We start from the raw sequence: 23,440 nt of genomic DNA on the forward strand, positions 1-23,440 counted from the left end.
AAAATAATCAGTTATTTACCTATTTATGATCTTCCCTTACATGAAGAATTATTTTCAATCATATTTACCCTGTCGCTTAGTTTACAAATTTGTTATGAATTCAGTTGTAGAATATTAGTTCTTACTCAAAGAATACATAGGATTCACACCAGTAAGTTTGTTCTAGTGCTGTTGAGTTGAATAGTTATAATTTTTACAGAACTATTTCGATTTTGGATTTCAGCATATGATTCTCAACTTTGAAAAGAAAAATTGCTTGGATAAATATATATATATATATCTTTAAGCTTAAGAAAGACATTGGAAAGATTTGTATAGTTAAAACAGTAAGTTAGCATTTTAAAATATTTTACTTGCATAATATAATTGTTAGATTCCTATATGTATTGTGCATATAAAATTGTCAGTTTTGTTTTGATTTTTTAAAAGTAGGTGCAGGTACAGCAGAATCAGGGGGCGGAGGGGACTTGAGCCCCCTTACATTTTAGAAATAAAGGGACCCAGCCCCTTCTAAAATTGCAATTTTTTTTTTTTTTTTTTTTTTTGTGAATTCTAAAAAAATGTTTCAATTTCAAGAGAGCTTTAGCATTTTCTTAGTGAAAACTGCTACTTAATCATCTTCTATTCATCTCCCTGCTAAGGAAATATACATCTTGATTTCAAATGTCAAAGCAAACAAAATAAAAAACTGTGAAGCAGAATTTTTAAAAAAAATACTGTTAAATGGTAAATAATTTACTAGCAAACTATTTCTTTTATTAATTATATTTTAATTTTAAAACACTTCAAATTATATACACACATATATATATATGTGTGTGTGTGTGTATATATATATATATATATATATATATATATATATATATATATATATATATATATATGCATGCATACACAGGGAGAGAGCTCCCCCACTCCTGAGATACTTACGCAATCACTGAGTAAGTGATTGTTCTATTTGAATGCTCTTTGGATATAGCAATACAGGTTTGAAGTAAGCCAATTTATTGTTGTTGGTGAATACTCTAAATCAAAGTTTGACAGCAACTAATAATTATAATATATTTTAACTTTAGCAAAAATAAATCCTCTGCCATTTCTCAGCTATAAAACAATTTATAAGATATATTCTTTCATATACTCAGGGCTGATTGTGCTCCTGAAAAAATCGGCATTTCCGGAATTTTTGCTAACAGTGATCCGGAAGTTTCTGGAGATCGGAGGTCCAGATGTTTAAAAAAATCATCAATCACAGAAGTTTCCGGAAATCAAATTTTCAAAGGTGGAATTTAAAAACACAATTTATTTTATTTGCTTGTCAGGGAGAGCCCGAGAGATACTTTATAAGCTTACATTCATGATTAATATTAATTTTTTATCAGTAAATAGTTGTTTTAATCATAAACACAAGAAAGAAAGACATATTTGTAAATTATAATTACTTTTCTGGGTCATCATAGGTATGTTTAAATGGTATAGGTATGTGTAAAATTTTAAATATAGTTTAAGTAAGCTAAGAAATATTGAGAAAATGGAAAAATAACCTAGTTTAAATCTTTTTCAATTTAAACTTCTTCTTTTTTTTAAACTCAAGAAATTTTTCGGAATTTTGACTTTGGCTCGCAATCACCTCTGTATACTCAATCATTTAAAAGAAAAGCATCTTAATACATCTTGAACAAACGTTGCTTATTTGCAAGATATATAATGCATGCTGTAAAACTTGTTTTACAATCTTCTCTTATTATTTTTTTTATTAAAAAAATTAACAAAGTGTGCTGGTCCTTCAAAAAGTTGATTTTGTTACTCAGTTTTTATTTTAAAATTGGTGATTGTCTTCCTTTTTTCTGCATTGTAGAATATTATAAACAATTTAACTATCCTTAATCACATAGCATTCTTCATCATTTCTCCAACAAACCAGTTATTTTTTACTAATTTATTCAAAAAGAAAAGTGCATACTAAGAAGAAAAGATTTGTGTGAATATATATATACCTATATATATATATATATATATATATATATATATATATATATATATATATATATATATATATGACCGAAAGCTCAATAGCTTATAGGTTTTGACAATTAAGAACAATAACCAATACAATGTAGTTATGTCTGATTATACTATTAAACAAAAGTAAAATTAAAGGTTTTTTTGACAGAAATATTACTATAGAATTCTTTTAGTATCAAACTATGTAAAAAATTTATTTTTAAAATTTCAATCAAATGGCAGAAAGAAATTTTTTATTTTGTGATAAAAGAGTGTTGAAATCTCTATTTTCAGCAAAGGCAACTAATAGAAAAATAACTTGTTTTATACTATTAGATTAAAATTCGTCAAAAACAAGCTTATGTAATATTTAAACAGTTATCAAAATACACTTATCAGTGTCATCCTGAAGAAATTTTAGGTAATAATTTCTTTCTTCTATTGATTTTTGAGGGATAAAATTTAAAATTAAGGAATAAAATTTTAAAACTGATATTAAGTATGTAAATCACTGCCATTAAAATCCTCTGCTGATGAAGATTTTTTAATGCAGATTATAAAATCTTCATCAGCAGAGGATTTCATCTATAAAGATGAAAATCCTCTGCTTTTTTGTGTGATTTTTATTCATTGTTATATGATCAAAAAATTTAAGTATCAAAGAAGTGAAATCCAAGGTTTTGTGACTTTGGCTTTTCACCTCAGTAGAACCTCATGTAAAAATATTACCTCCAAGTTGAGAATTTTTGCAAATTTGTGATGAATAAAGCGTGTGTTAAAGAAACAATAGAAAACTTATTGCTATAACTGTTGACAAAACTACGTAGATTTACAACAAAATCATAGCAAATATAATACATCTAGAAGTAATTCCTCAAATGTACAGTTTGAAATCCACCATGAAAAATAATTTTGCATTGAAAACAATATTTTAAAAAATTACATGAAAATCTTTAATAATAACTTGCGAAAAAGCAATCGACAAAACCACACGAGTTTACAGTGGAATGGTGCCATTTCGAATGAGTCAAAAAGCTATTGTTGAAATATGTGATTCGAAATTCATGGTACGTTATAATGTCGTATAAAAACATCAAGGTTTGAAAAACCATGAAAAATTCCTTGGTAATAATTGCCAAAAAAGCAATTGAAAAAGCCAGGCTGATTTATGGTGGCATTGTTACTTTATCAGGAATCGAAAGAATTCAAATGCTTTATTTAAATTTCATTTGTTTTAAAAATGTTTCTGGAAAGACTGAGATTTTAAAAACTGTATGAAACTTGTCATTAAAAAAGTGTTTTAATCTGTGTATTCTTATGCCTGTAACTAACAGATAAATTATACCAAGTAAACACTCTAAAATTGCTGCTAACCCAAAAACAATATTACACTTAAATTTCAATTTTTTTTTCCCTCCATTTACGTGTTACTTGTACTTAGGTTACTAAAAATATTATTAATGAAATATCTGGAATTTAAATTTCTATGCATTTTTTATGTTTCCTCCATTTAACAGTATGTTCGAAGTTTATGCCATAATTGCCATATTTATTGTTGGTGTTAAAAGATAGTCTGATGTTTCACTCAATAACTGACCAGACAATCAGAGAAGTACGTCCAATTGTTATTCTATAAATTCAGAGGCATAAACACAAACAAGATAAACACATCTCATATCAGCCACTGATAAACAAATAGAAGTTTGTTAATTCATTGAATCACTTATAGCAAAATCAATGATTCGAAAACAGTATCCTAAGATTCAAAGCTCTGAGTTAACTTTTCACTCCAATTAAAACATAGTGCTGAGTTATATGTCTTCACTCAGAATGTCTGATTTCATTTCCAAGCACATCATGATTACAACTGAGCAGAATGAGTGACCTTGTGAAATTCAACTATTACAGCAGATTCATCAGCATGCATCCATGCAAGTAAGGCACAATATGGTGCTTGAAATCAATTTTTCTTTCTAATGTAAATAAATTCCTACCTGCAGAACTCTGGCAAATGAGCAAGGTAATACTGGTCACAGAAATACCCAGCTTTTAGCCTTAACCTAATTTATATTTTAATTGAGGCAACAATTCAATTTATTTTAGAATAAAAATGTATGTTAAATTGCATGTTTCATATACAAGTCAACAGCTTTGCTCCCCGTCGAACCACCATACACTTATCGAAAGAATGTAAATTAAGAGAATAAAAGTTTTTTTTTTCTTTTTTTTAATGGCAGGCACTTGGGGTTTGTCCTATTGGCCACAGAAATGCCAGAACTGCTATTCTCTTCTCGTTACCCAGTGGGCACCTGTGGCGAAGCCACAGCGGTGGAGCAGCGTCGCCCACGTCACACAACCACAAACCCGTTTATAGAGCGGATCACATTTACACAAAGGAGGGAGGACATAGAACACAGAGAGAGAAAAAAACTTCCATGCCCTGGGCAGGATTCGAACCCGCAGTCAATCACGCTAACCACTCGGCCACCTGGTTGGCAGAATAAAAGTATGCAAAACTAGTTTGATCAGTAAGATCAGTTTCTGTTGATCAATGAAATGTTACAAATCTTTCATGAGACAATCTGGAAAAGTCGTCTAAATGCTTATCACTATGTAAAGCTTGTTTTTTTTTTTTTTTTTTTTATATTCTATTTTGAGTTGCAAAACCTCTTTTAAAAGCAGCAATAGTTATTGATAATGTCAGAGATAACGGATATGTTTTGAATAAAAATGTGACCAATTTAGCTTTTCAAATTGTTAACATATACCAGATTTTTTTAATCATGAAATAATGTTTGTATGCTCTCAAAGGTGACCAAGAATATAATCTGCAAAAATAAGATAATATGCATAAGTTGCTTAAAAGCCTTTTTATCTTTTTAGGAAAAGAAAAGTCCTAAACAATATGCTTAGGTGTACTGCTATTTATATTAATTTAGGCTTTTTTCCAGAAAAAAAATGGGTGTTTAAATGACTTTAGTAATTACCTCTTTTTGGCCAATTATTGATTTGGTCACTTTTATCTTGCAATGTGCTAAAAAAATATGTTGCCTTATGTATTCTGTCTTTAAAGTCTTAACTTCTGATAAGGCTGTTTCATTTACTTAATAAATCTTACAGTTTGTACATTTTTAATTTTATGCATTTAAATATTTATCTTTTTTTTTTCATATCCTAAAGACTTTGTGGGAAGAAGAAAGGATAAGAAATGGTTCAGAGAAGAAACAAACATTTCTTGACTTAGGTTGTGGCAATGGACTTCTGGTTGATATATTATCCTCTGAAGGGGTAACTCTCTTTCACTTTATAAGATTTTAGAAACTTTATTTTTTTTCACTTAAAAATAAACTAAATTATGATTTTGGAAGTACTTATTCATGTTTTGAGTGATTGCAGAGAAAATTATTACTACTTTTTGATGTTTTTATAACATAGATTTGTAACATTAGTAAATTTCTAATTTTTTTTACAGTACGATGGACTTGGAATAGATCTGAGAAGAAGAAAAATATGGGATGCTTTTGAATCCAGAAACAAATTGTTTGTAAGATTTTTTTGTTTTACATGTAGCATGCTTTCACTCTATTTAATTTTTGAGTCTGAAGAAATCACAACCGGGGTCTGTTTGCTGGTTTATAACATATAACAGCAAGTGAATTTTGAAATAAACTACAATTTAAGTTCAAATTATATATTTTCTAAGTAATCAATAAAATTTCTCAAGCATACAAATTTATAAGTAAAGTGACGTAATGTCTGGACAAAGATGACACTTACAGTACATTCTAGACAATTTTTGTGTTGCAGTAAAATCATAAAAAAAAATGGTATATGCCTTAAAATACAGTTGTTTCCATTTTCAAACAAATTTTCTTCCGTTCTAAACATGTCATGTTTTATGTTTAACTCTAATGCAAAATTTACTGTAATTTGTTTTTCTTTACCTGGCACAGATTGCTTCAAAATCCTCTTGTAGATCTAAGCTTATCAATGAACAAAAAGGAATAATGGCTACTATATAAATTTCAGTAGCTCATGTGAAAATATTTTGCATTAAATATTCGTTCAGTAATATGCAGTGAAAGCCAAACTATCTGGAATATAGGAAGGATTCAAGTAATTGAAATTTTCAAACCTTTGTAATAAAGACATTATTTTTAATAATAATCAAATGGGTTAAAATGTGTAAGTCATGTTTAAAAATAAAATAACTCAAACTCATGAAAATATTCTAATTTCTTTTTCTTTTTTTTTTTTTGATTGCCTTTATGAAAGTAAATTATTTGTTTTAATTATAGATATATAGCAAGTACTTATTTATTCCATTTTTCTTGTGAATTTCATAAAATTGCATTACCAAACTTTTCATTTACAGGAAATGACAGTGGATCCAAATCAACATTTTTTAGAATATGATTGGATTATTGGAAACCATCCTGATGAGTTAACCCCATGGATACCTGTAATTGCTGCTAGGTGAATAGCTTTATAATTCTTATTAAATCAAATACATCTTATAGGTTGTTTTTTTTTAATTCTGATAAATTGAATGACGCAATTTTGAATTTAATCTTATATAAACCTGCCATCCAAATGAAAAATGGATTTTATAATCTCAGGTCACTTTGTCTTGGGTGCAATTAAATAGTGTAAATAATCACTTATTGCTAATAAATGCTGGCAACTAATACTGCTCAAATTGTGCTATACTTTAAAAAAAATAAATAAATAAAATAATTTATGATAACTCAAAAGGTTAAATATAATGTATTGCGAGTAACCATTTTATTTACTTTGATATGTCCAGAGAACTAGTAAATCTCAACAAAAACAAAATCTAAGAGAGTTTGATTACCACATGCTTTAATTAAAAAATAAACCATCCAAGCAAATAAACCTGACACAAAAATGCAGAATAAAATTTTCTAACAAATTAAAGTGTGCTTCATAAATTTATTGTGCCCTTTGAAAAGGAATTTACAAAGATTAAGAATGAATGCATCAATCAATAGCATGGCAGCCCTGGGTGGGCCAAAGCTCTTGTATGACAGTGAAATTTTCTTTTTTAATTACACAGAGGAATTTTTTTTTTTTTTTTTATGTAAGATGAGATTTTTGAACAAATCTTCAATAATTTTGTATTGCTGATTTCAAATCTGCAATTCTTTTCTCCGACTACAGTTTTTTAAAAATATTTTTGGTCTATTTTTTGTCAAAATGTGCAAGTTTAAAAACATTATACATAACAAGGGGTAGTGTAAATTTGCAACAAACTTCTAGAGGAGTCAGGGCACATCATCAGGATTAGAATTGAATAGAAACCCATGTTCAGAAATGTCATGAAATACCACTAGAGATGCTTCCCTATTATGAACTGTTTCTTCTTGTACTTCTAAACTGTTCATAACAGGGAAACGTCCCCAGTCATGTACGATGACATCTCCAGACATGGCTCCATATACAGTTTTAATCCTGATGATGTACCCTAACCTGCTTAGAAGTTTGTAGCAACATTTACGGAATTTTTTGTTTTATATAATGTTTTTAAACTTGTACATTTCAACAAAAAATAGGCTAAAAATGTCATTTAAAAATAATCTGTGGCTTTAGGAGTAAAACTAATTTTAGATTTGAAGTCCTCATTCCCGAATTAGGCAAGATCAAGCATTTGTATAAATGCAACAAAATTTAACCCCAGTGCTATCTATATTTTACAAAATTTTAGATTATAGAATAGAAACCTAGAGGTCTTAAAATGAATTTGAGATACATGTTTGAATTGCATTAAAATCAAAAGAATACTGGTTTAAAATATTTCTTTTGAAATTTCACTTACATATAAGTGATTGTAAATAGAACCGTTTTGTTTTGAAAGCACCAAATTTTGTAACACTTGTTTTTGAAGATATTTTCTCAAAACTTATAGAGAAGTTTATCTAATTTTCAGTCACTATTTCAAACTAAGTGACTTGGTTCAAATGTTCTCACGAGTATTTAAAAAACATTATGTCTGAGAAATAGCAAGAGGGACTTTATGTATGAGTTTTTATGTTTATAATAAATGGGTTGCTGTTATTGAAGGTTAACTGTATATGATTAAAATTATTTATAAATTTCATCTTATAACAGATGTTATTTTATATTTTATTCAAGTGTAATTCTACTAAACCTACTGGATTTTCCCAGTTTCTCCTAGTCTACTGGTTTAATTAAAATTCTCCTGGATTTTGTAAATTTTAAAAAATTCTCTAAACATCCACATCCAACTATGTCATCCACATGGTGGATTTCTGACCCAAAAAAAATTTTTCGTATCCTTCTAACATTGACTTCAACTTAAAAAGAATGAACTCCTATATAAAATAGTAGTACAAATGGACCTAAAAATTTTTCTTACAGTTAATTAGCATTCTTGGAACATAAAATGAGAAAATATGCTAGTGACAGAAGTTAGTTTGGGTTGATAAACAAAAAAAACAAATTTTGTTATTACAGAAATTCATAACTCATGCAATGGCCATAGTTTTTAATAATTAAATTTATTTTACTCTTCCAAACAATTAATTTTTTTTTCTAAATGTGTTTCTTTCTAAATTAGTTTCTAAAATTGTTTATCAAAAATTTAATTTGTTAATTAAACATAAGTTTTTAATAGTTCATTATTTTCGTTTAGATCTAGTTATTCGATGAAGATATTTTTAATGCCTTGTTGCTATTACACTTTTAATGGAAAATATGCTCATTGTGATGCTGGTCTTTCTCGCTATCAATCCTACTTAAAGTTTATTCATAATATATGTGAAATATCAGGATTTGTTGTACAGAAGGATAAATTAAGAATACCATCTACTAAAAGGGTAAGTTATTAATTTTAAATGCAGATAAATATAAGTGCTCTACATATATGAGATGTATTGTAAATTCCCTACACAACCTCTTCACTTCTGAATAGTGCTAGCCAAAATCATTTAAATGTTGTGGCCCCACCTAGTGACTTTGTTGGTAAGTTGGTGTTTTTAAATTGATTACAGTGTAAGATATGATTAAGTGTAGTATGAAAACTTCCCCAAAAAAATTTTTTTAATCAAATCAAAATACTTTATTATATAAAACAGCTATATTGATAATATTTTTTAAAACAGAGACTTCACAAAATTTGATAAAATTATTCTCAATTAATATCTTGCTGCTTACGAAATTTTAATAAATGGTAAATTAAACTTATTAAATACGAATTGTAAATATATTCTAGAAATGTTGCATATATTTGCAATTTTTTAAAAAACATAGCAAATTTAATTGTTTGTGTCTTCTATCGGATATTTAGTCAGCCATTAGCGATTTTTGTTTCACCTGTATTGATAAGGCTTGATTAACGCTTTAAAAAAGATTAACACTGATAATGAATCGATAGAAAATTTATGAACTTATTTATAAAGCAAAATTAATATGGTAAGCCTTTAGGTCAAACTTCATGTAAAATAAATTATTCTTTTCCTTTGTAAATAAGTATTTTTTATGTATTAAAATAAGCCTTTTTAATATTATTCAAAGAGCAATAAAAAAAATTTGAAGAGTTTTCTAATGCTTTTTTTTTATCTCACTTAAAAAATAAATTAATAAAATTATAAATACAGTCTACATTCTTTAGTATGATCCTATCTACTGTGATTCCATCCATTATAGTGACAGAGACATGAAGTTTGGTTATTCTATAGACTCAGTGTTATTAACACCCATTTTAAAGTCCAAATCGAACCATTCATTTTAATATAGTGATCCTGATTTTGTTTAATTTTATTTATTCTAAAAAAATCTTTCCCATAACAGATAAACAGAAAGATGTTAAACATTTTTGCATTTTTAAAATAAAAATTTTTCAGTTGAAAATAAGTCAATGGTTAAAAAATTCGAAGAACTGATTCAAACTACTGTTTCTTTTGATATTAACACTCAATAAACCTGAAACATCTTACGTTCTCTGTGAATGAAGAAAGAGGGACAGGACACCTATTCTTATTCCTAGTCAAAAAGTTGATACTATAAGGTCAAAAAGTTGAATTGTGATTATTTTTAATTTCAGAGTATTCATTGTAATTTTGGAATTACTGTTTGTCATAAGTTTCAAATTAAAAAAAATTATAAAAGATTTTATATTAAATATGCTTTGTAATTTTAAATATTATTTTTCAGAGTTGCTTTGTCTGTACAGCTCGATCATATGAAATGCAAGAAGAGGCTGCAGTGGATTTACAACGTACACAACTTATTAATTCTGAGCTGAAATTCAATGAAAAGTTGAATAAGAAATCAAGTGAACAGCTTTTATATAAGAGATTGAAAACATCTGTTGGTTCAGATTTCAAGCACAGGGAGCAAGTAGAACGTATTCAAAATTGCACAAATTTGGATAAGAATGTGATCAATAATATAGTTTTTGAAGTCATTAAAATTTTGCTTTCAACTGAAGACTATATACTTATAAATCGAGAGGAAGAGCTAATATCTTGGAATTCTGGGGGTAGTTACATCTATTTACTCATTTTTTTTTAAATTTTGTTGTAAATTTTTAATAATTTACTCACACACACACACATATATATACAGGGTGGTCCCGAATTCATGGTACAAACTTTAATGGTAGGTACAGGACATTGTAACAATGATTTATTGCATAGGAATGCATAGTCGCAAGTGACGCGGTGAGGCGTAAACAGGGGAAATAAAAGGAAGGAGAAATGTAGTGATCGGTTGGTATCATTGCCGGTAGAGGGCAGTAGATGTCTAGCCGCCGTTGAAAATGATGCAACGCAGTAGGGAAAAGCGCCATTCACAATTGTGCTGCCGTAGACGATGGGTGACTTTACGTATGCAGAAAAAGCAGACATACATTACATGTACGGCCGTGCAAATGGTAACGGCAGAGCTGCGTTACGAATGTATCGCGCTGAGTATCCTGATCGACGAATGCCGGATCATAGAATTTTTCAACGGTTACATAGTCAACTTTGTGAAACAGGTGCGTTCGACGTCAACAGACATGAAGCTGGTCGATTAATAGCTGTACGCACTCCAAGGCTGGAAGAAAGCATCTTGAACATTGTGGCTAATAGACCCGAGTCAAGCACAAGAACTGTTGCGCGTGACGTAGGTGTGAGTCATCAGACTGTATGCAGAGTGTTAAACGAAAATCGCTTACACCCCTTCCATTTTCAGAAAGTACAAGCATTGAATCCGGCAGATTATCCTCTCCACGTGAACTTCTGCCTGTGGGTGATGCAGCAATGTGTGTTGCAGCCGGATTTCGTTGGTGATGTGCTATTTACAGATGAAGCGACATTTTTACGAAGGGTGTCTTTAATGCGCACAATTCCCGTGTGTGGGCAACCGATAATTCACATGCAACTCATACATGTGTTTCAACATGTGTTTCAACAACGTTTCTGTATTAATGTGTGGGCTGGTATTGTGAACGACTTTTTGATTGGCCCATACTTACTACCCTCGCGACTCAGTGGAGGAAGCTATCTTATTTTTCTGAAAGAAGTGTTACCACAACTGCTGCATGATGTTCCGATCGCCATTCGTAACCGCATGTGGTTTCAGCACGATGGGGCGCCAGCACACTTCAGCATTGATGTACGGAATTACCTGAATGCCACGTTTGGTGCTCGCTGGATTGGGCGTGGTGGTCCAATCCCTTGGCCACCCCGATCTCCCGATTTATCGAGCCTCGATTACTTTTTATGGGGACATCTAAAGCATCTTGTGTATGAGACTCCAGTTGACTCAGATGAGGATCTCGTCGCTCGCATATCTGTAACTGCTGCAGGTGTGCGTGAAATACCAGGCAACTTTGAACGTGTACGCCAATCGCTCCACCGACGCTGTCAAGCATGTATCGCTTCTGGTGGATGCAATTTTGAACACTTACTGTAAACATGACACTTGTCAACAACGCTTTCAATAAAATCTTTGTTATTCCTTTCGGCCGTTATTTCTCCTGTTTACGCCTCACCGCGTCACTTGCGACTATACATTCCTATACAATAAATCATTGTTACAATGTCCTGTACCTACCATTAAAGTTTGTACCATGAATTCGGGACCACCCTGTATATATATATATATTTAATAAAAAATAAAATTATATTTATTTTATAATATAAGTATATAAGCAAAAAAATTTTTTAAGAGAATAACTTTCATATTGTTCATTATTTGTATGAAAAATTTTAAAATCTATTACAGTAGTTTACGTTATCCTTATTTTTCTGAATAAATATATACACTTATATGGGTGATTCTCACGAAATATGACATTTCACTGTCCCTTGCTCCAAGATCTAATACAGTACAGAACCCGTTATCCGGAAATCAGAAAACCAAAAAACCGGAATGAAATTCGATAAATTTTCCTGCCATTTTTTTGAAGAATATTTTTTTTCCTCATAATATTTTAGGGTTTTTCTTTCTTTTTTGAAACATGTTTACCTTACCATCATTTTGGAAATAATCATTAGTGTATTGCTTCATCGTTTTTTCTTCTTTTTATGATTATTTCCAAAAAAATTTTTTTAGTTGGGTTTAGCAATAAAAAAAAACTGTTTTTTGCAGCAATTCAGAAAACCGGAAAAAACAGTTATCCGGAATAGCGATGGTCCCCGATCATTCCGGATAATCGGTACCCTACTGTACTATAATACTAAAAGAACTTTTTTTAAAAAAAAATGTATAAATTGCATTGCTGTGAGCATTTTAAAATGACTTTGCACTAGCATCGACTGTTTTGTATAGTTAAAAAATTTAATTGAACTTCAAAATGTCATTTTCCAAAATGTCATGTCCCAAAAATGTTACCAATAATAACTAGTTTTAAAACTTCCCATAAATTTTTCAATATCTAATTTTTTTTATCTCAACCGGTAGCATTTCTAGAATACACGCAGAGGGTATTATTTACAAAAACTTCGTTTAAAATTATTTTTTCTGTCAATAATTTGTTTGTCCCAAGGAAATCTGTCATTTTCCTGGCTACTTTTATTTAGTGGTTTATAACCAAAATAGATAGAGCCAGCAATCAATATCTTATGTTAATAGATTGATTAGATACCCTCCTATATGAATATGTCTTGTAACATGAATAAAGAACCAATTTTTTCTGGTTCAAAATCTATTTCAAAAAATTTTTCAAGGTGAGTAAGTTTTTGTGTTGTCATTTTCCTGGCTTCTGGAAATCATTAATAACATAAACTACATAGATTTATCTGAGTTATTTTAAGAAATCCTGTTGTTTTCTGCAGAATGTAAACGTCTTAGGCCAAAATATTAAAGTAAAGTTACATGCTATAAAATGGCGAATTTGTCATTATCCTGGCTGTCATTTTCCTGGCTTATGAAATCCAGGACATTGAAGTGTTAACAGAGTTTTTTTTAACTGCTAATACTGTAAAAAGGAAAAGCAAATATTAACCTAATGCCAAGTTTATGTATAATTGTAATATGGTTGGATGTAATCAAAGTTATTTATTTATTTAATTATTGATTATTATACACAATTTTATTCTGTACATATCAGCAACAAAAAAATTTTATTCTTTCTACAGTGGATAAAAAGAATAAATCTAAGCAATTTATGGTCCATCTAACATAAGGGCTTAAGTTGAGTTACTTACAATTAACTTAAAATGACTGTTTTTTAAACTTCTAAGCTAATATGTCATTTTCCTTGCATTCAAGATTTGGTGAATTTCTATTTTATTTTTTTTCTCGAGCAACTGTCAATAAACTACACTGCTGTCTGTAAGATATTAATAAATGTAACTAAGGAAGTATACAAAAAAAATTTAGATTATTTTGAAGACTTTAAATTTGAAGAAAATTTTTGGTCCGAATTGTCATGTTTAAAAAGAATCACCCATATATCTATGTAAATATGTATGCTTATTTCTAAACAAATTATGTGTTCATATATTATTTTATGTTTACTGCATATTCTGTTTAAAGATAGAATTATCTAAAGAATAAAATATCACTTAACCTAGTAAAAGATTAATACAAAAATTATTTCTTTGTTAAAATTTATTACACCTATTAGTAATTTATTACAGTTATTAGTAAATCTTAAGTAAAATACTGGGAGGCTATCAAAATATGAAAGAGAAGAAAAGTAAACTTAGCTATAACATGCATATTTAAAATGTTTATGATTTTGAGCTCAAATATAAAGAAAAAATACATTTAAATTTGCTTACCACTTCATTTTTTTTTAATTGTATAAAATGAATATTTAATTTGAAAATAAGAGAAAGATCAGGAATTCATGAATAAAACCATACATTTAAACATTCTCAAGTTATTTATAAAAATTAGCATTTATAATTTTCTAAGTGCACAAAGTAATGACAATCAATAAATATGCACCTATCTCCACAATATTTTCCTACTAACACTACATATGCTACTTTTGCTTCTTTTTTTTTCATGATATTCAAATCAATTATTAAGAAAGCTTAGAAGTTGTTTACTATTTTATCAATATGTTTTTTAAATTTTATGTAATTAATCTTGATTTACAAATAAAATTCTTAGATTTACTTTATAAATTATAATTAACTTATTATACTATTAAGTATGTAAAAATAATGTCTGTATTAAATATATCTATTGATAAATAACTTCACTATACAACGTTCATTCTTAACACTTGATTGCTCAAGGAAGTGATTTTGACATCTTTTTAATTGCAAAAAATGTACAAGTAATAATGCATAAATTTATTTTTTTTTCCAAGTGAAGTAAATTTTTTATTTTTAATATTTACTAATAACATGTTATATATCTGTGAATAATATAAAAAATATTAAAATTAATTGAACAAATTTATTTACACATTAATTTTTCTTTCATAATGCAGTCGTTTTGACTGCTTTTGGACAATATAGGTATAGACTAAGTTTCAGTCTTTCTAGTGTTAACACTATTTGGTCACTAAAATTAGTATGCTATTTGTATTTATGAATACAATGTGTGATTTGTAGTCTAATACAATAACAAGAAAGTTTCTTCCACTTTTGTTGGAAAACCTATTTCTTCCAGAAAAATTTTTCCATTGTGGAAGAAACTTGCGTTTTTTGCTAAAATGTTACTTTCGACCCCTTGTAACCAAACCTATACTATATACAAGTAAATTTCGATTTAAATGCTTAACACATTTAATATTTTTGTAGCTACATATATATGTATATATATACAGCTTACGCTTTTTAGTATGACCCCTTTCATTGTAACAACTTATGATGTATAAGGTATTGTTTACTATTCCATAGACACAATGTTAATGTTCATTAGACTGTCCACACTAAACCTGTCATTCCAATAATGCCGACCAAAATTTAGTCCTTTGATTTTAAGAAAAGTTTCAAAGAAATTATTTAAACTATAATTTCTTTTGATATTGCTACAGAATCTAAACTTCTTGTAATCCCTTTGAATATAGGAAAAATGACCTCCTAAATTTTTATTTGAAATCCTAGATGGTCGTAATTTATAGTCGTTCATTACTTGTGTAACTTTCTTTTCAAAGAATACAATAAATTTATCGATCATACTTTTTTGTATAAAAGTTGTATTCTTTTTTTTTGTGAAATGCCAGTCTTCTTGTGTGGATTATTTTCTAGTTAACAGATGTGGTTTTCACAGTTATCTTGATGTATGTTATTTATCGAAAATGGCAGGTCTGAATCAGCATATTATTAATAATGCATTTTTCCTATGAAGTAAAATATTTTAAATGGCACTTTTTACGCACATATTAATGTAGAAAAAAAGGTTGTATTATTACCAACCTTTTTGTTAATTTCCCAATTCTTATTAAAGCAATATTTTCTTATAATTGGTCAAGTACTTTTAGAACTATCACAAAGGTCGCCATAGGGATCCTCGACTGTATATGTGCAGTGGAAGCCCGATTTTACATTGTCCGCTTCGTATGTTATCCCACTTCCTACATCATTTTCTGCTAGTATGTGAATATTACCTATACCGATTATGTCAAATTATCCCGAATTTTACATTACACTTTTTAAGAAAATCAAACTTTATGCATATTTTAACATCAAAATCATTTTTCCCTGAAAAGTTCACACAAACTTTTCCTTTTGTTTTTTTTTCTTTTTTAAAAAAGGAGAGATTTGCTTAAAGCTGTTCTGACATTCTTTCTATTCTATCTTATTGTCCTTTTGAGTATGAGAGGAGATTTTACCCTTCAGTCAGTGGTGGGATGGGCAATGCCCAAGAAAGGAAATATGAGAGCTGTTGTAAAATTTGCAGGTTGAATTTTTTTCCAACAAATTTCAACCCTTGAATCTTGGAATAATTCAGTCATTTAAAGAATGCTACACAAAGCAACTGGTTAGATAATGTTTTTTTTTTTTTTCATTCCAGAAATAAACAAAATGCTTCAAAATTAAAAATAGATGTTCTGGAATTTGATTTCTGCAGTGTTGGACAGTGTCAACTGGAATGCTTCATAAATGAGTTAAATAAAGCAGGCTTCTCGGTATTCTACGGGAACAGTGGCCCTTCGGAATAAAATTGCATGGCTGAAGATCTTCCAAAATCGATGGCTCAAATATCAACACACATCTCATTACTTTGCAATTTCTTTAATATCTGATTTAATTCCTGCTCCCGACGATAGTGATGATGTTGAGTAAAAAATGATTGAGGATATACCCACAACTGATCAGGAATTTCAAAGCATCAAAATTTGAAACAATATTTGCGAATGTAAACCAAAATGCAAATTTTCAAATTATTTAAGTATTGAGAGGGATATTGTTGAAATTGTATCTAAAAACAAATAAAGTTTACACAATTTTTAAAAAATATGCTTATATTTTTTACCCCGATTTTACATGTTATTGCTTCGTGCAATTTTTAATGCTAGTCCTACAGAAAATGCAAAATTGGGATTCGGCTGTATATACTCTGTAAGTCTTTATATTTTCATAGCTCATCAGAAAAATTTTGTACTTTATTATGAACATTATAAAATGGAAATATATTTAAACCAAATAAGAATTAATAATTAGTATGACTCCTTATCCTTCATATATATGTGAAATATAGTGCATTTTTTCGTATAATAGACCCCCTAGGTAAACGAAGCTTAAAACAATCTAATAAACAGTCTAAATCTAAGAAGCAAAAAATAGATAAACATTATTTTTCGGGCAATAATGTTTTAGTATTAGAATGATATCTAATCAATCAAAAACAAAATATTAGAAAAAAAATAATTATTGCTTAAAATATAGAAAACTAAAAAGAATTGGGCAGTTATGAAAATATTAATTGCTCTCTCAGCCATTTTGAACTAGAACGATTCAAGCAAGAAGCGGGAATTCCTATCATTCATTAAGGTGGGTGAGTGGAGGAGAAAAACTCATTTCTTCTTATTTGTATAGAGAAAATATGTATTAAGAGGAGTTCATTCAAGTTGACAGCAGGGAAGTGACAAATTCTTATTTTCTCTCCGATCATTGGCTATCAATCAAGCGTAAAGGAGCGGTATGCTGATCGGGTTTTCTTAAATTTTTTCTTGTGTTAATGGAATAAAGGGACTTTCGTTTGTCAAATTGAAATTCATATTTCAGTAGAAGGGAGTCTTGAAATCTTTTTCATGTCAATGCTGAAGAAAGAATGTTACCCTATTTTTCCTCCGCCTCCTAAATATTAAATAATCAGGGGAAGAACGAATGCTTCTCAAGGACGTGTATTCCTTTAGACCTATTCAAATTTTCCATTTCGACTCCCCCTCCACATTTACCCGCCACGTTTACCCTTTTCCACAGTATTTCTTTCCCTAACACTCTAATAAAAAGGTCTCAGGAAATGCCTCTTTTACTAGCTAGCTGCATAGGAAGGAAGGGGAGAGGGGACTCAGTTGCGCTCTTTTGAAAACAAATCTCCCTCTTTTCCTGCATTCCAGAGGAGGAGCGTCACTAACGGTCACCCGACGGTCTTGGTAGATCTTCTCTTCCCCTTTCTGGTGATTTACGAGTTCAATGCATAAATCACTAGAAACTAGAAAAGGAGAAAACGTGTCAAAAAACCTCTTTTTTTTTTCTTTATAAGAGAGGGGAAGATGAAGAGATGTTTGTTTATTTTAATTGTTAAAAAGTGTCTGGGAAATCGACCCTTCCAGATATGGGACATTATACTGTATGGAATTGTATAAGAAATTTGCAGTTAAATCCTGTTTTCGAGAATCCCCTGATGAAGGAGTGAATAAAAACAAAGTTCGAATTGTGAGAGATGCGAGAAGGTGTAAAATTTTTCTAAGCTACATTTTTCAACGTCAGATTCTCCCGGCCCCCTGCTGGTCTTCATAAATTCAGAATATCTTACAAATAATATTAACTTTTACTCATTGGCGCAGTATGTCCTCGCTTGGACCTTGTACCGCTAAACCCTACACTCACTCAATCAACTTTTGCTCATAATTTCAGTTCCCACTCAATGTGCAATGTTTGTTTGAATTTTAAATTTGTTTGTAGCGTAAGCTTGATTATTACATCAGGATATTATTATCTTTAATACTTAACTATTCATTCTTTTCATATTATTAATAAGTATGACTAATTTATTATTGTTTATCTTTAATTTTGTGCAGGTAATTGTTACTTCTAATAGATAAAATTTTGCTCTCCAGATACTGCTAATTATAAATCACATATTTGCCATCAAGTGCTTTAAAAATTCTAGTTTGCATTAAAGTAATTTACAAATCACTCATTGTGATTCACATTAAGGTGATTTATAAATCAAAAATTACATATCAGTAATTGAAAACAATTGTTTTGAATGTATGGAATCGTTTCATGTGCAAGACAAACAATTTAAACAAAGTATGCATGCATGAACGATGGAAGTGAAAATATGTATGAATCATATACATTTAGTTTGTTAAGTTTCAAATATATATATACTTTTAGACATAATAAGGCTATGTTTTACCAGATTTCTAGATCTATATGGCAAATGGATCTAAAACCAACAAATGTGGTACTTTCAGAATAACAGAACTTTAAAAACAAAATTAAACATTGATGACAATTGTCTCTATAACCATAGAAAACTAAACAAAATCATTTTTTATGTGTCATAGATACTGATATATCACTAAACCTTATTATTTTTTTTCTGATCTTGGAAGTCCTTAAAAATAATTGCTTTTTCGTTTTAGGTGCAGTAAAACTAGAGGATTTAGTGAAATTGTTAAAACCAGATATGTTGAGTTCTTTAAAAAATCAAAATGGAGGTTTTCAAACTCTACTTAGAAATCATCGCAATGTTTTTGAAAGTATGTTTTTATGTGCATATTGTTGATTCTTTATTCAGAATTTCTTATCAAGTAACTTGCTGCAGAACTTCTTATGTTGCAAGTAACTTGTAATAATTTAAGTATGTTAGTTTACTATTTTTAACCATATTATACAATTTTTAGCTTAACTATACTCTTATTATAAGATACTATTTTTAAAAGTAACACATCTTTTTTTTTTCATGATTTATATATATTGCAGATATTTCTTTTTTTTTTTTTTTTTTTTTTTTTTTTGGCATGCTAAACTTAATTTCCCTTATTTTTATTATTTTGCATCTATGTACAAAATTTTCCTTAAAGACAGCCCTTTATGTATTTTTAGAATCCTTATCAAAAAGGAAAATAAAAAAGCATCCATATTGGAGGTCACAAATTAATATTTAAGCATGAAAAAACACTTTCGAAATCTGACATCATATTACAGGAAGATGAAAGTATTAAAAATGAGACAGGTTAAAAAAAATAAGAATGAAAAACGAATATAAGAAACACATTAAAGTTTCAACATTCAATTAAACCTGTTATGATGTTTATTACATTAGCATTCCTATACTGTAAATTGTCAGATTTCGATATTATTTGTTTTTTACTTTCTTAATTGTCAATTTGTGACTAGCAGTGTGTATATTTTTTTCATTCTTCATTGGGACTCTAAAAATATGTATGGTAGGGCTTTTTGTAAAAATTTTCCCTTAGTATCTGTCGGAATGAAAGGGTTAAGAAAAAATAGGTGATTTTTTTCTTACTGATTTAATGTAAAAAAATTATTCATATTATATATTTATTTGCTGTCACTTTATTTTTAATTAATTGTTTTGCTTTTTCTAGTTAAAAACTGTTGTGTTCAACTTAGAGTACCTGAAAAATATCAAACTCTCAAGTTTTCACAGCAAAAGCCTGACTTCAAACAAAAGAAAAATAAGGATGTTTTCAAATCCAAAAATTGCTTTTTCCATTTTTACCATCCTCAAGGGTGTCCTTTATCATCAAAAGATTGTTCTTTTTCTCATGAAAAGATTGATTAAACAAAAAAAAAATCTATTTACTATTGATTTTTTTTTTTTTTAAGTAATGAGAACCTTTGCTCAAACCTATAAATTTCCCTCTTTTCAGCTACAGTTATTTAAATACAGTTATAACTGTTATTTAACTTCAGCCTATTAACATTATATACTTAAAAAGTGCCTTATTATTGCCATCAGAATTGTACTAGAGCTTTCAAAAACTAAAACGCTTATGTGTGTAAATGATAATACACAATAGTTCTAATATATTTTGTTTATAATCCAATCATTCGATATATAATTATTTTGATATATTGTGCCAAGTGATTATAATTCACTATAATATAGCCATTATATATATTTTATATAATAAATCATTCACTATATTTCTCTAATATGTTTTGTTTTTAATCTTTACTATATATTTATTTTAAAATGTGATGTGATTATTGACTATAATGCAGAGAGTCCAACTAATTCAGATATTCCATAGTTTCTATTCAATTTCACCTTTTACTGCCGACTACAGAAATTATAACCTATTTTACAAAAAAGTTTTATTTTAAACGTTTTCACTGATTTTTTTTAACAATTTATGACAGAAATGATGCAACGTTCTAGCATTTTAAAAATGAAAAATACTTAAAAACGTTTATGATGTTTTCATATTTGCTCTTTACTGGTGAACTAAAATAAATATAAATAAAAATGCACTTTCAAAGAAACTTCTGTCGTATGATAATCAGTATAATCGCTAACTTATGAAATTAAAATAAGTTGTGCAAGCACATTCCTTCCTTCTTCCATCATTTTTCTTTCCATGTAGTTTCTTTCTTCTTTTTTCACTAAGGCTTTGAAAGTAGAATGGAACGCTTTTACAATTGCCAATTGTGAATATTCTTTTTTTCAGGGGAGAGAAACTCAAAATGTGTTATGTTTACTTTCTTTTCTTTATTTTTATAACTGGACTGGATTGATGTTTTCAATATTTTCTATGCATCTTTTTGAAAATTGCTTTTTTTTTTTCTTTAAAAATTAAAAGAGATTATTTAAGTCATTTGAAATATGATTAAAGATTATCAAGAAATATTAAAATTATTACTTTTTCTTTCATTCTTTTTTTTTTTTTTTTTTTTTTTTTGGCTTTGACATTGAATTTATTGAAATTCTAAATATTTTTTAATCTGCATCTTAATATTACCATCCCCCTTTATAATTGTTTTAGAGCATGATTTTTTTTTCCTTAATGGCTAACTTAATGTATGAACTAAAAATTTTCTGTTCCATTTAATAAAATGTTGTTCATGTATAAAATATATTTGTAGTTTGTTCTCTCTTTCATTTTAATATTTTTGTAATTGTAAATATGTAAGTTTTTTAAATGAAATTTTTCTCTCTATGATTTATGTCTTTAAAATGTTTAAATGAATTTCTCAAACTAAATTTTCTGTTCAATATTTAATAGTGTTTTTTTAATGTAAATGCTAACTTATTGTAACAAAAATAATTTAAAGGTTGAAATTGGAATTTGTAAAAATTATACAGAAGTTTTTACCAGTTTAAAAAATTATTTATCTGTATATTATGTTATAATTAATGCATTATATAATACATCAGAGTTCGATAGACCATTTACAGCAAAAAAATAATTCCCAGCAAACTGTAAGAATCTGATATTACCCCTATGTAATTTTAGCATAATGAAATCCTAACTCAGTTCAAATATTTTCATATATTTTCATAATATTTTCAAATATTTTCATATTTTTACAAATTTTCAGAAATCATGGCAATCTCAATAAAAAATCAAATCTTTGAATCAAAAGTTATGCTAACTTTAATCGGACTCTGATCACTTGTTTAGACTACCTATTTGCTCATGAGTTTCTTTTTCCTGTCAATTTCAATCAATTCAAATTAAATTTTCTTTTCAAAGAGAATGAAGAATTGTTTGTACATAGTTCTTACAATGAATTTTTCACCCTATGACATGATTTACTGAGTGCCACTCTGTTTCTTGAAAGCTTTCTGACTTTTTCATGGTCTTAAATAACTCTTGTTATTTACTACATTATAAATATTTAATTTATGCATTTATCTGACATATATTTATAATTTATTGTTATTTCAACAATAGCATTTTACCAACATAGTAATATATCTTTCTATAAATTATGTATTTTTGTATTTCAATTTCTAAGAAAGATTTTTAACTTCAAAACTGTAATACTTTTATTCAAAATGATATAAAGAATGTTCTTGAATTCTCTGAAGTAGCATTATTTAATTTACAGCAAATCTCCTCTGAAAGATAATATTGTTAGAATATTTCAATGTGCAGGATAAGATTAAAAAAAAAAAAAGATTTCATAACATTTCATTTGGATTCATGCAACAGTTAGGTTAATTTTTAAGAACAAGTGGTGTACAAGACTCAATCTTAATGATTTGAGGGGGTGACCTCAAATATGTTAATCAAGTAGTGCAAACAATATTTTAAGTCTAAAAACCATTTCGCAACATCATGAAATACACCGACATTGGGTGCCATTATATGTGGATATTTATGGCAACGAAATAGCAGGAAAACTCACCAAAGACGGTTGCTGTCAACAGACTTCTAATACCACCAAACTATCATTTATGGAACTTTATTTTATCAAAAAATCTGCTGTTATAAAAGACTAGCTACTACCCCACTGACAACTGGTACATGGCGATTGAACCAGGATTCTCTTTCCCTTTTGGGTGACAGATCTACCCAAACTTGCCTATTGCGCCTCAGCGTTCACCTGAAATGTCTAAAATTTTCTGGTGGAGTGTAGTGAAAACCTGTCCCTTCATCAGGTCACTCCTAAACATATCTTGGACTCAGCTAAGAAAAAAATCTACTCGTCTTCTCTGTTTATTATCCACATGCTTTCAACAGTTTATTTGACCTGGTCTGATGATAAGAAGATATTTTAAGTTACAAAATCAGATGCATAAACACACCTTTTTTAACAGATTCAGATTCCTGACCCCTAAAATATTGGGGTAG

At 28.7% G+C, this 23,440-nt stretch overlaps 1 protein-coding gene across 1 annotated transcript in view; it reads left to right on the forward strand.

Moving 5' to 3' along the window:
- The window catches only part of LOC107446656 (putative tRNA (uracil-O(2)-)-methyltransferase), a 28,038-nt gene extending 7,243 nt beyond the window's left edge, over positions 1 to 20,795 (forward strand). The window contains exons 6-12 of the mRNA XM_087154362.1: positions 5,185 to 5,292; positions 5,477 to 5,548; positions 6,380 to 6,480; positions 8,678 to 8,861; positions 10,198 to 10,525; positions 19,256 to 19,372; positions 20,225 to 20,795. Coding sequence (XP_087010488.1) covers positions 5,185 to 5,292; positions 5,477 to 5,548; positions 6,380 to 6,480; positions 8,678 to 8,861; positions 10,198 to 10,525; positions 19,256 to 19,372; positions 20,225 to 20,421 — 1,107 coding nt within the window. The 3' untranslated portion in view covers positions 20,422 to 20,795. The remainder of the gene's footprint in view (positions 1 to 5,184; positions 5,293 to 5,476; positions 5,549 to 6,379; positions 6,481 to 8,677; positions 8,862 to 10,197; positions 10,526 to 19,255; positions 19,373 to 20,224) is intronic.
- The last annotated feature ends 2,645 nt before the right edge of the window (positions 20,796 to 23,440 follow it).

Source organism: Parasteatoda tepidariorum, chromosome 11 (assembly GCF_982258835.1).
Source record: "Parasteatoda tepidariorum strain Cologne lab strain chromosome 11, Ptep-v5.0, whole genome shotgun sequence".
Taxonomy (NCBI): Eukaryota; Metazoa; Arthropoda; class Arachnida; order Araneae; family Theridiidae; genus Parasteatoda; species Parasteatoda tepidariorum.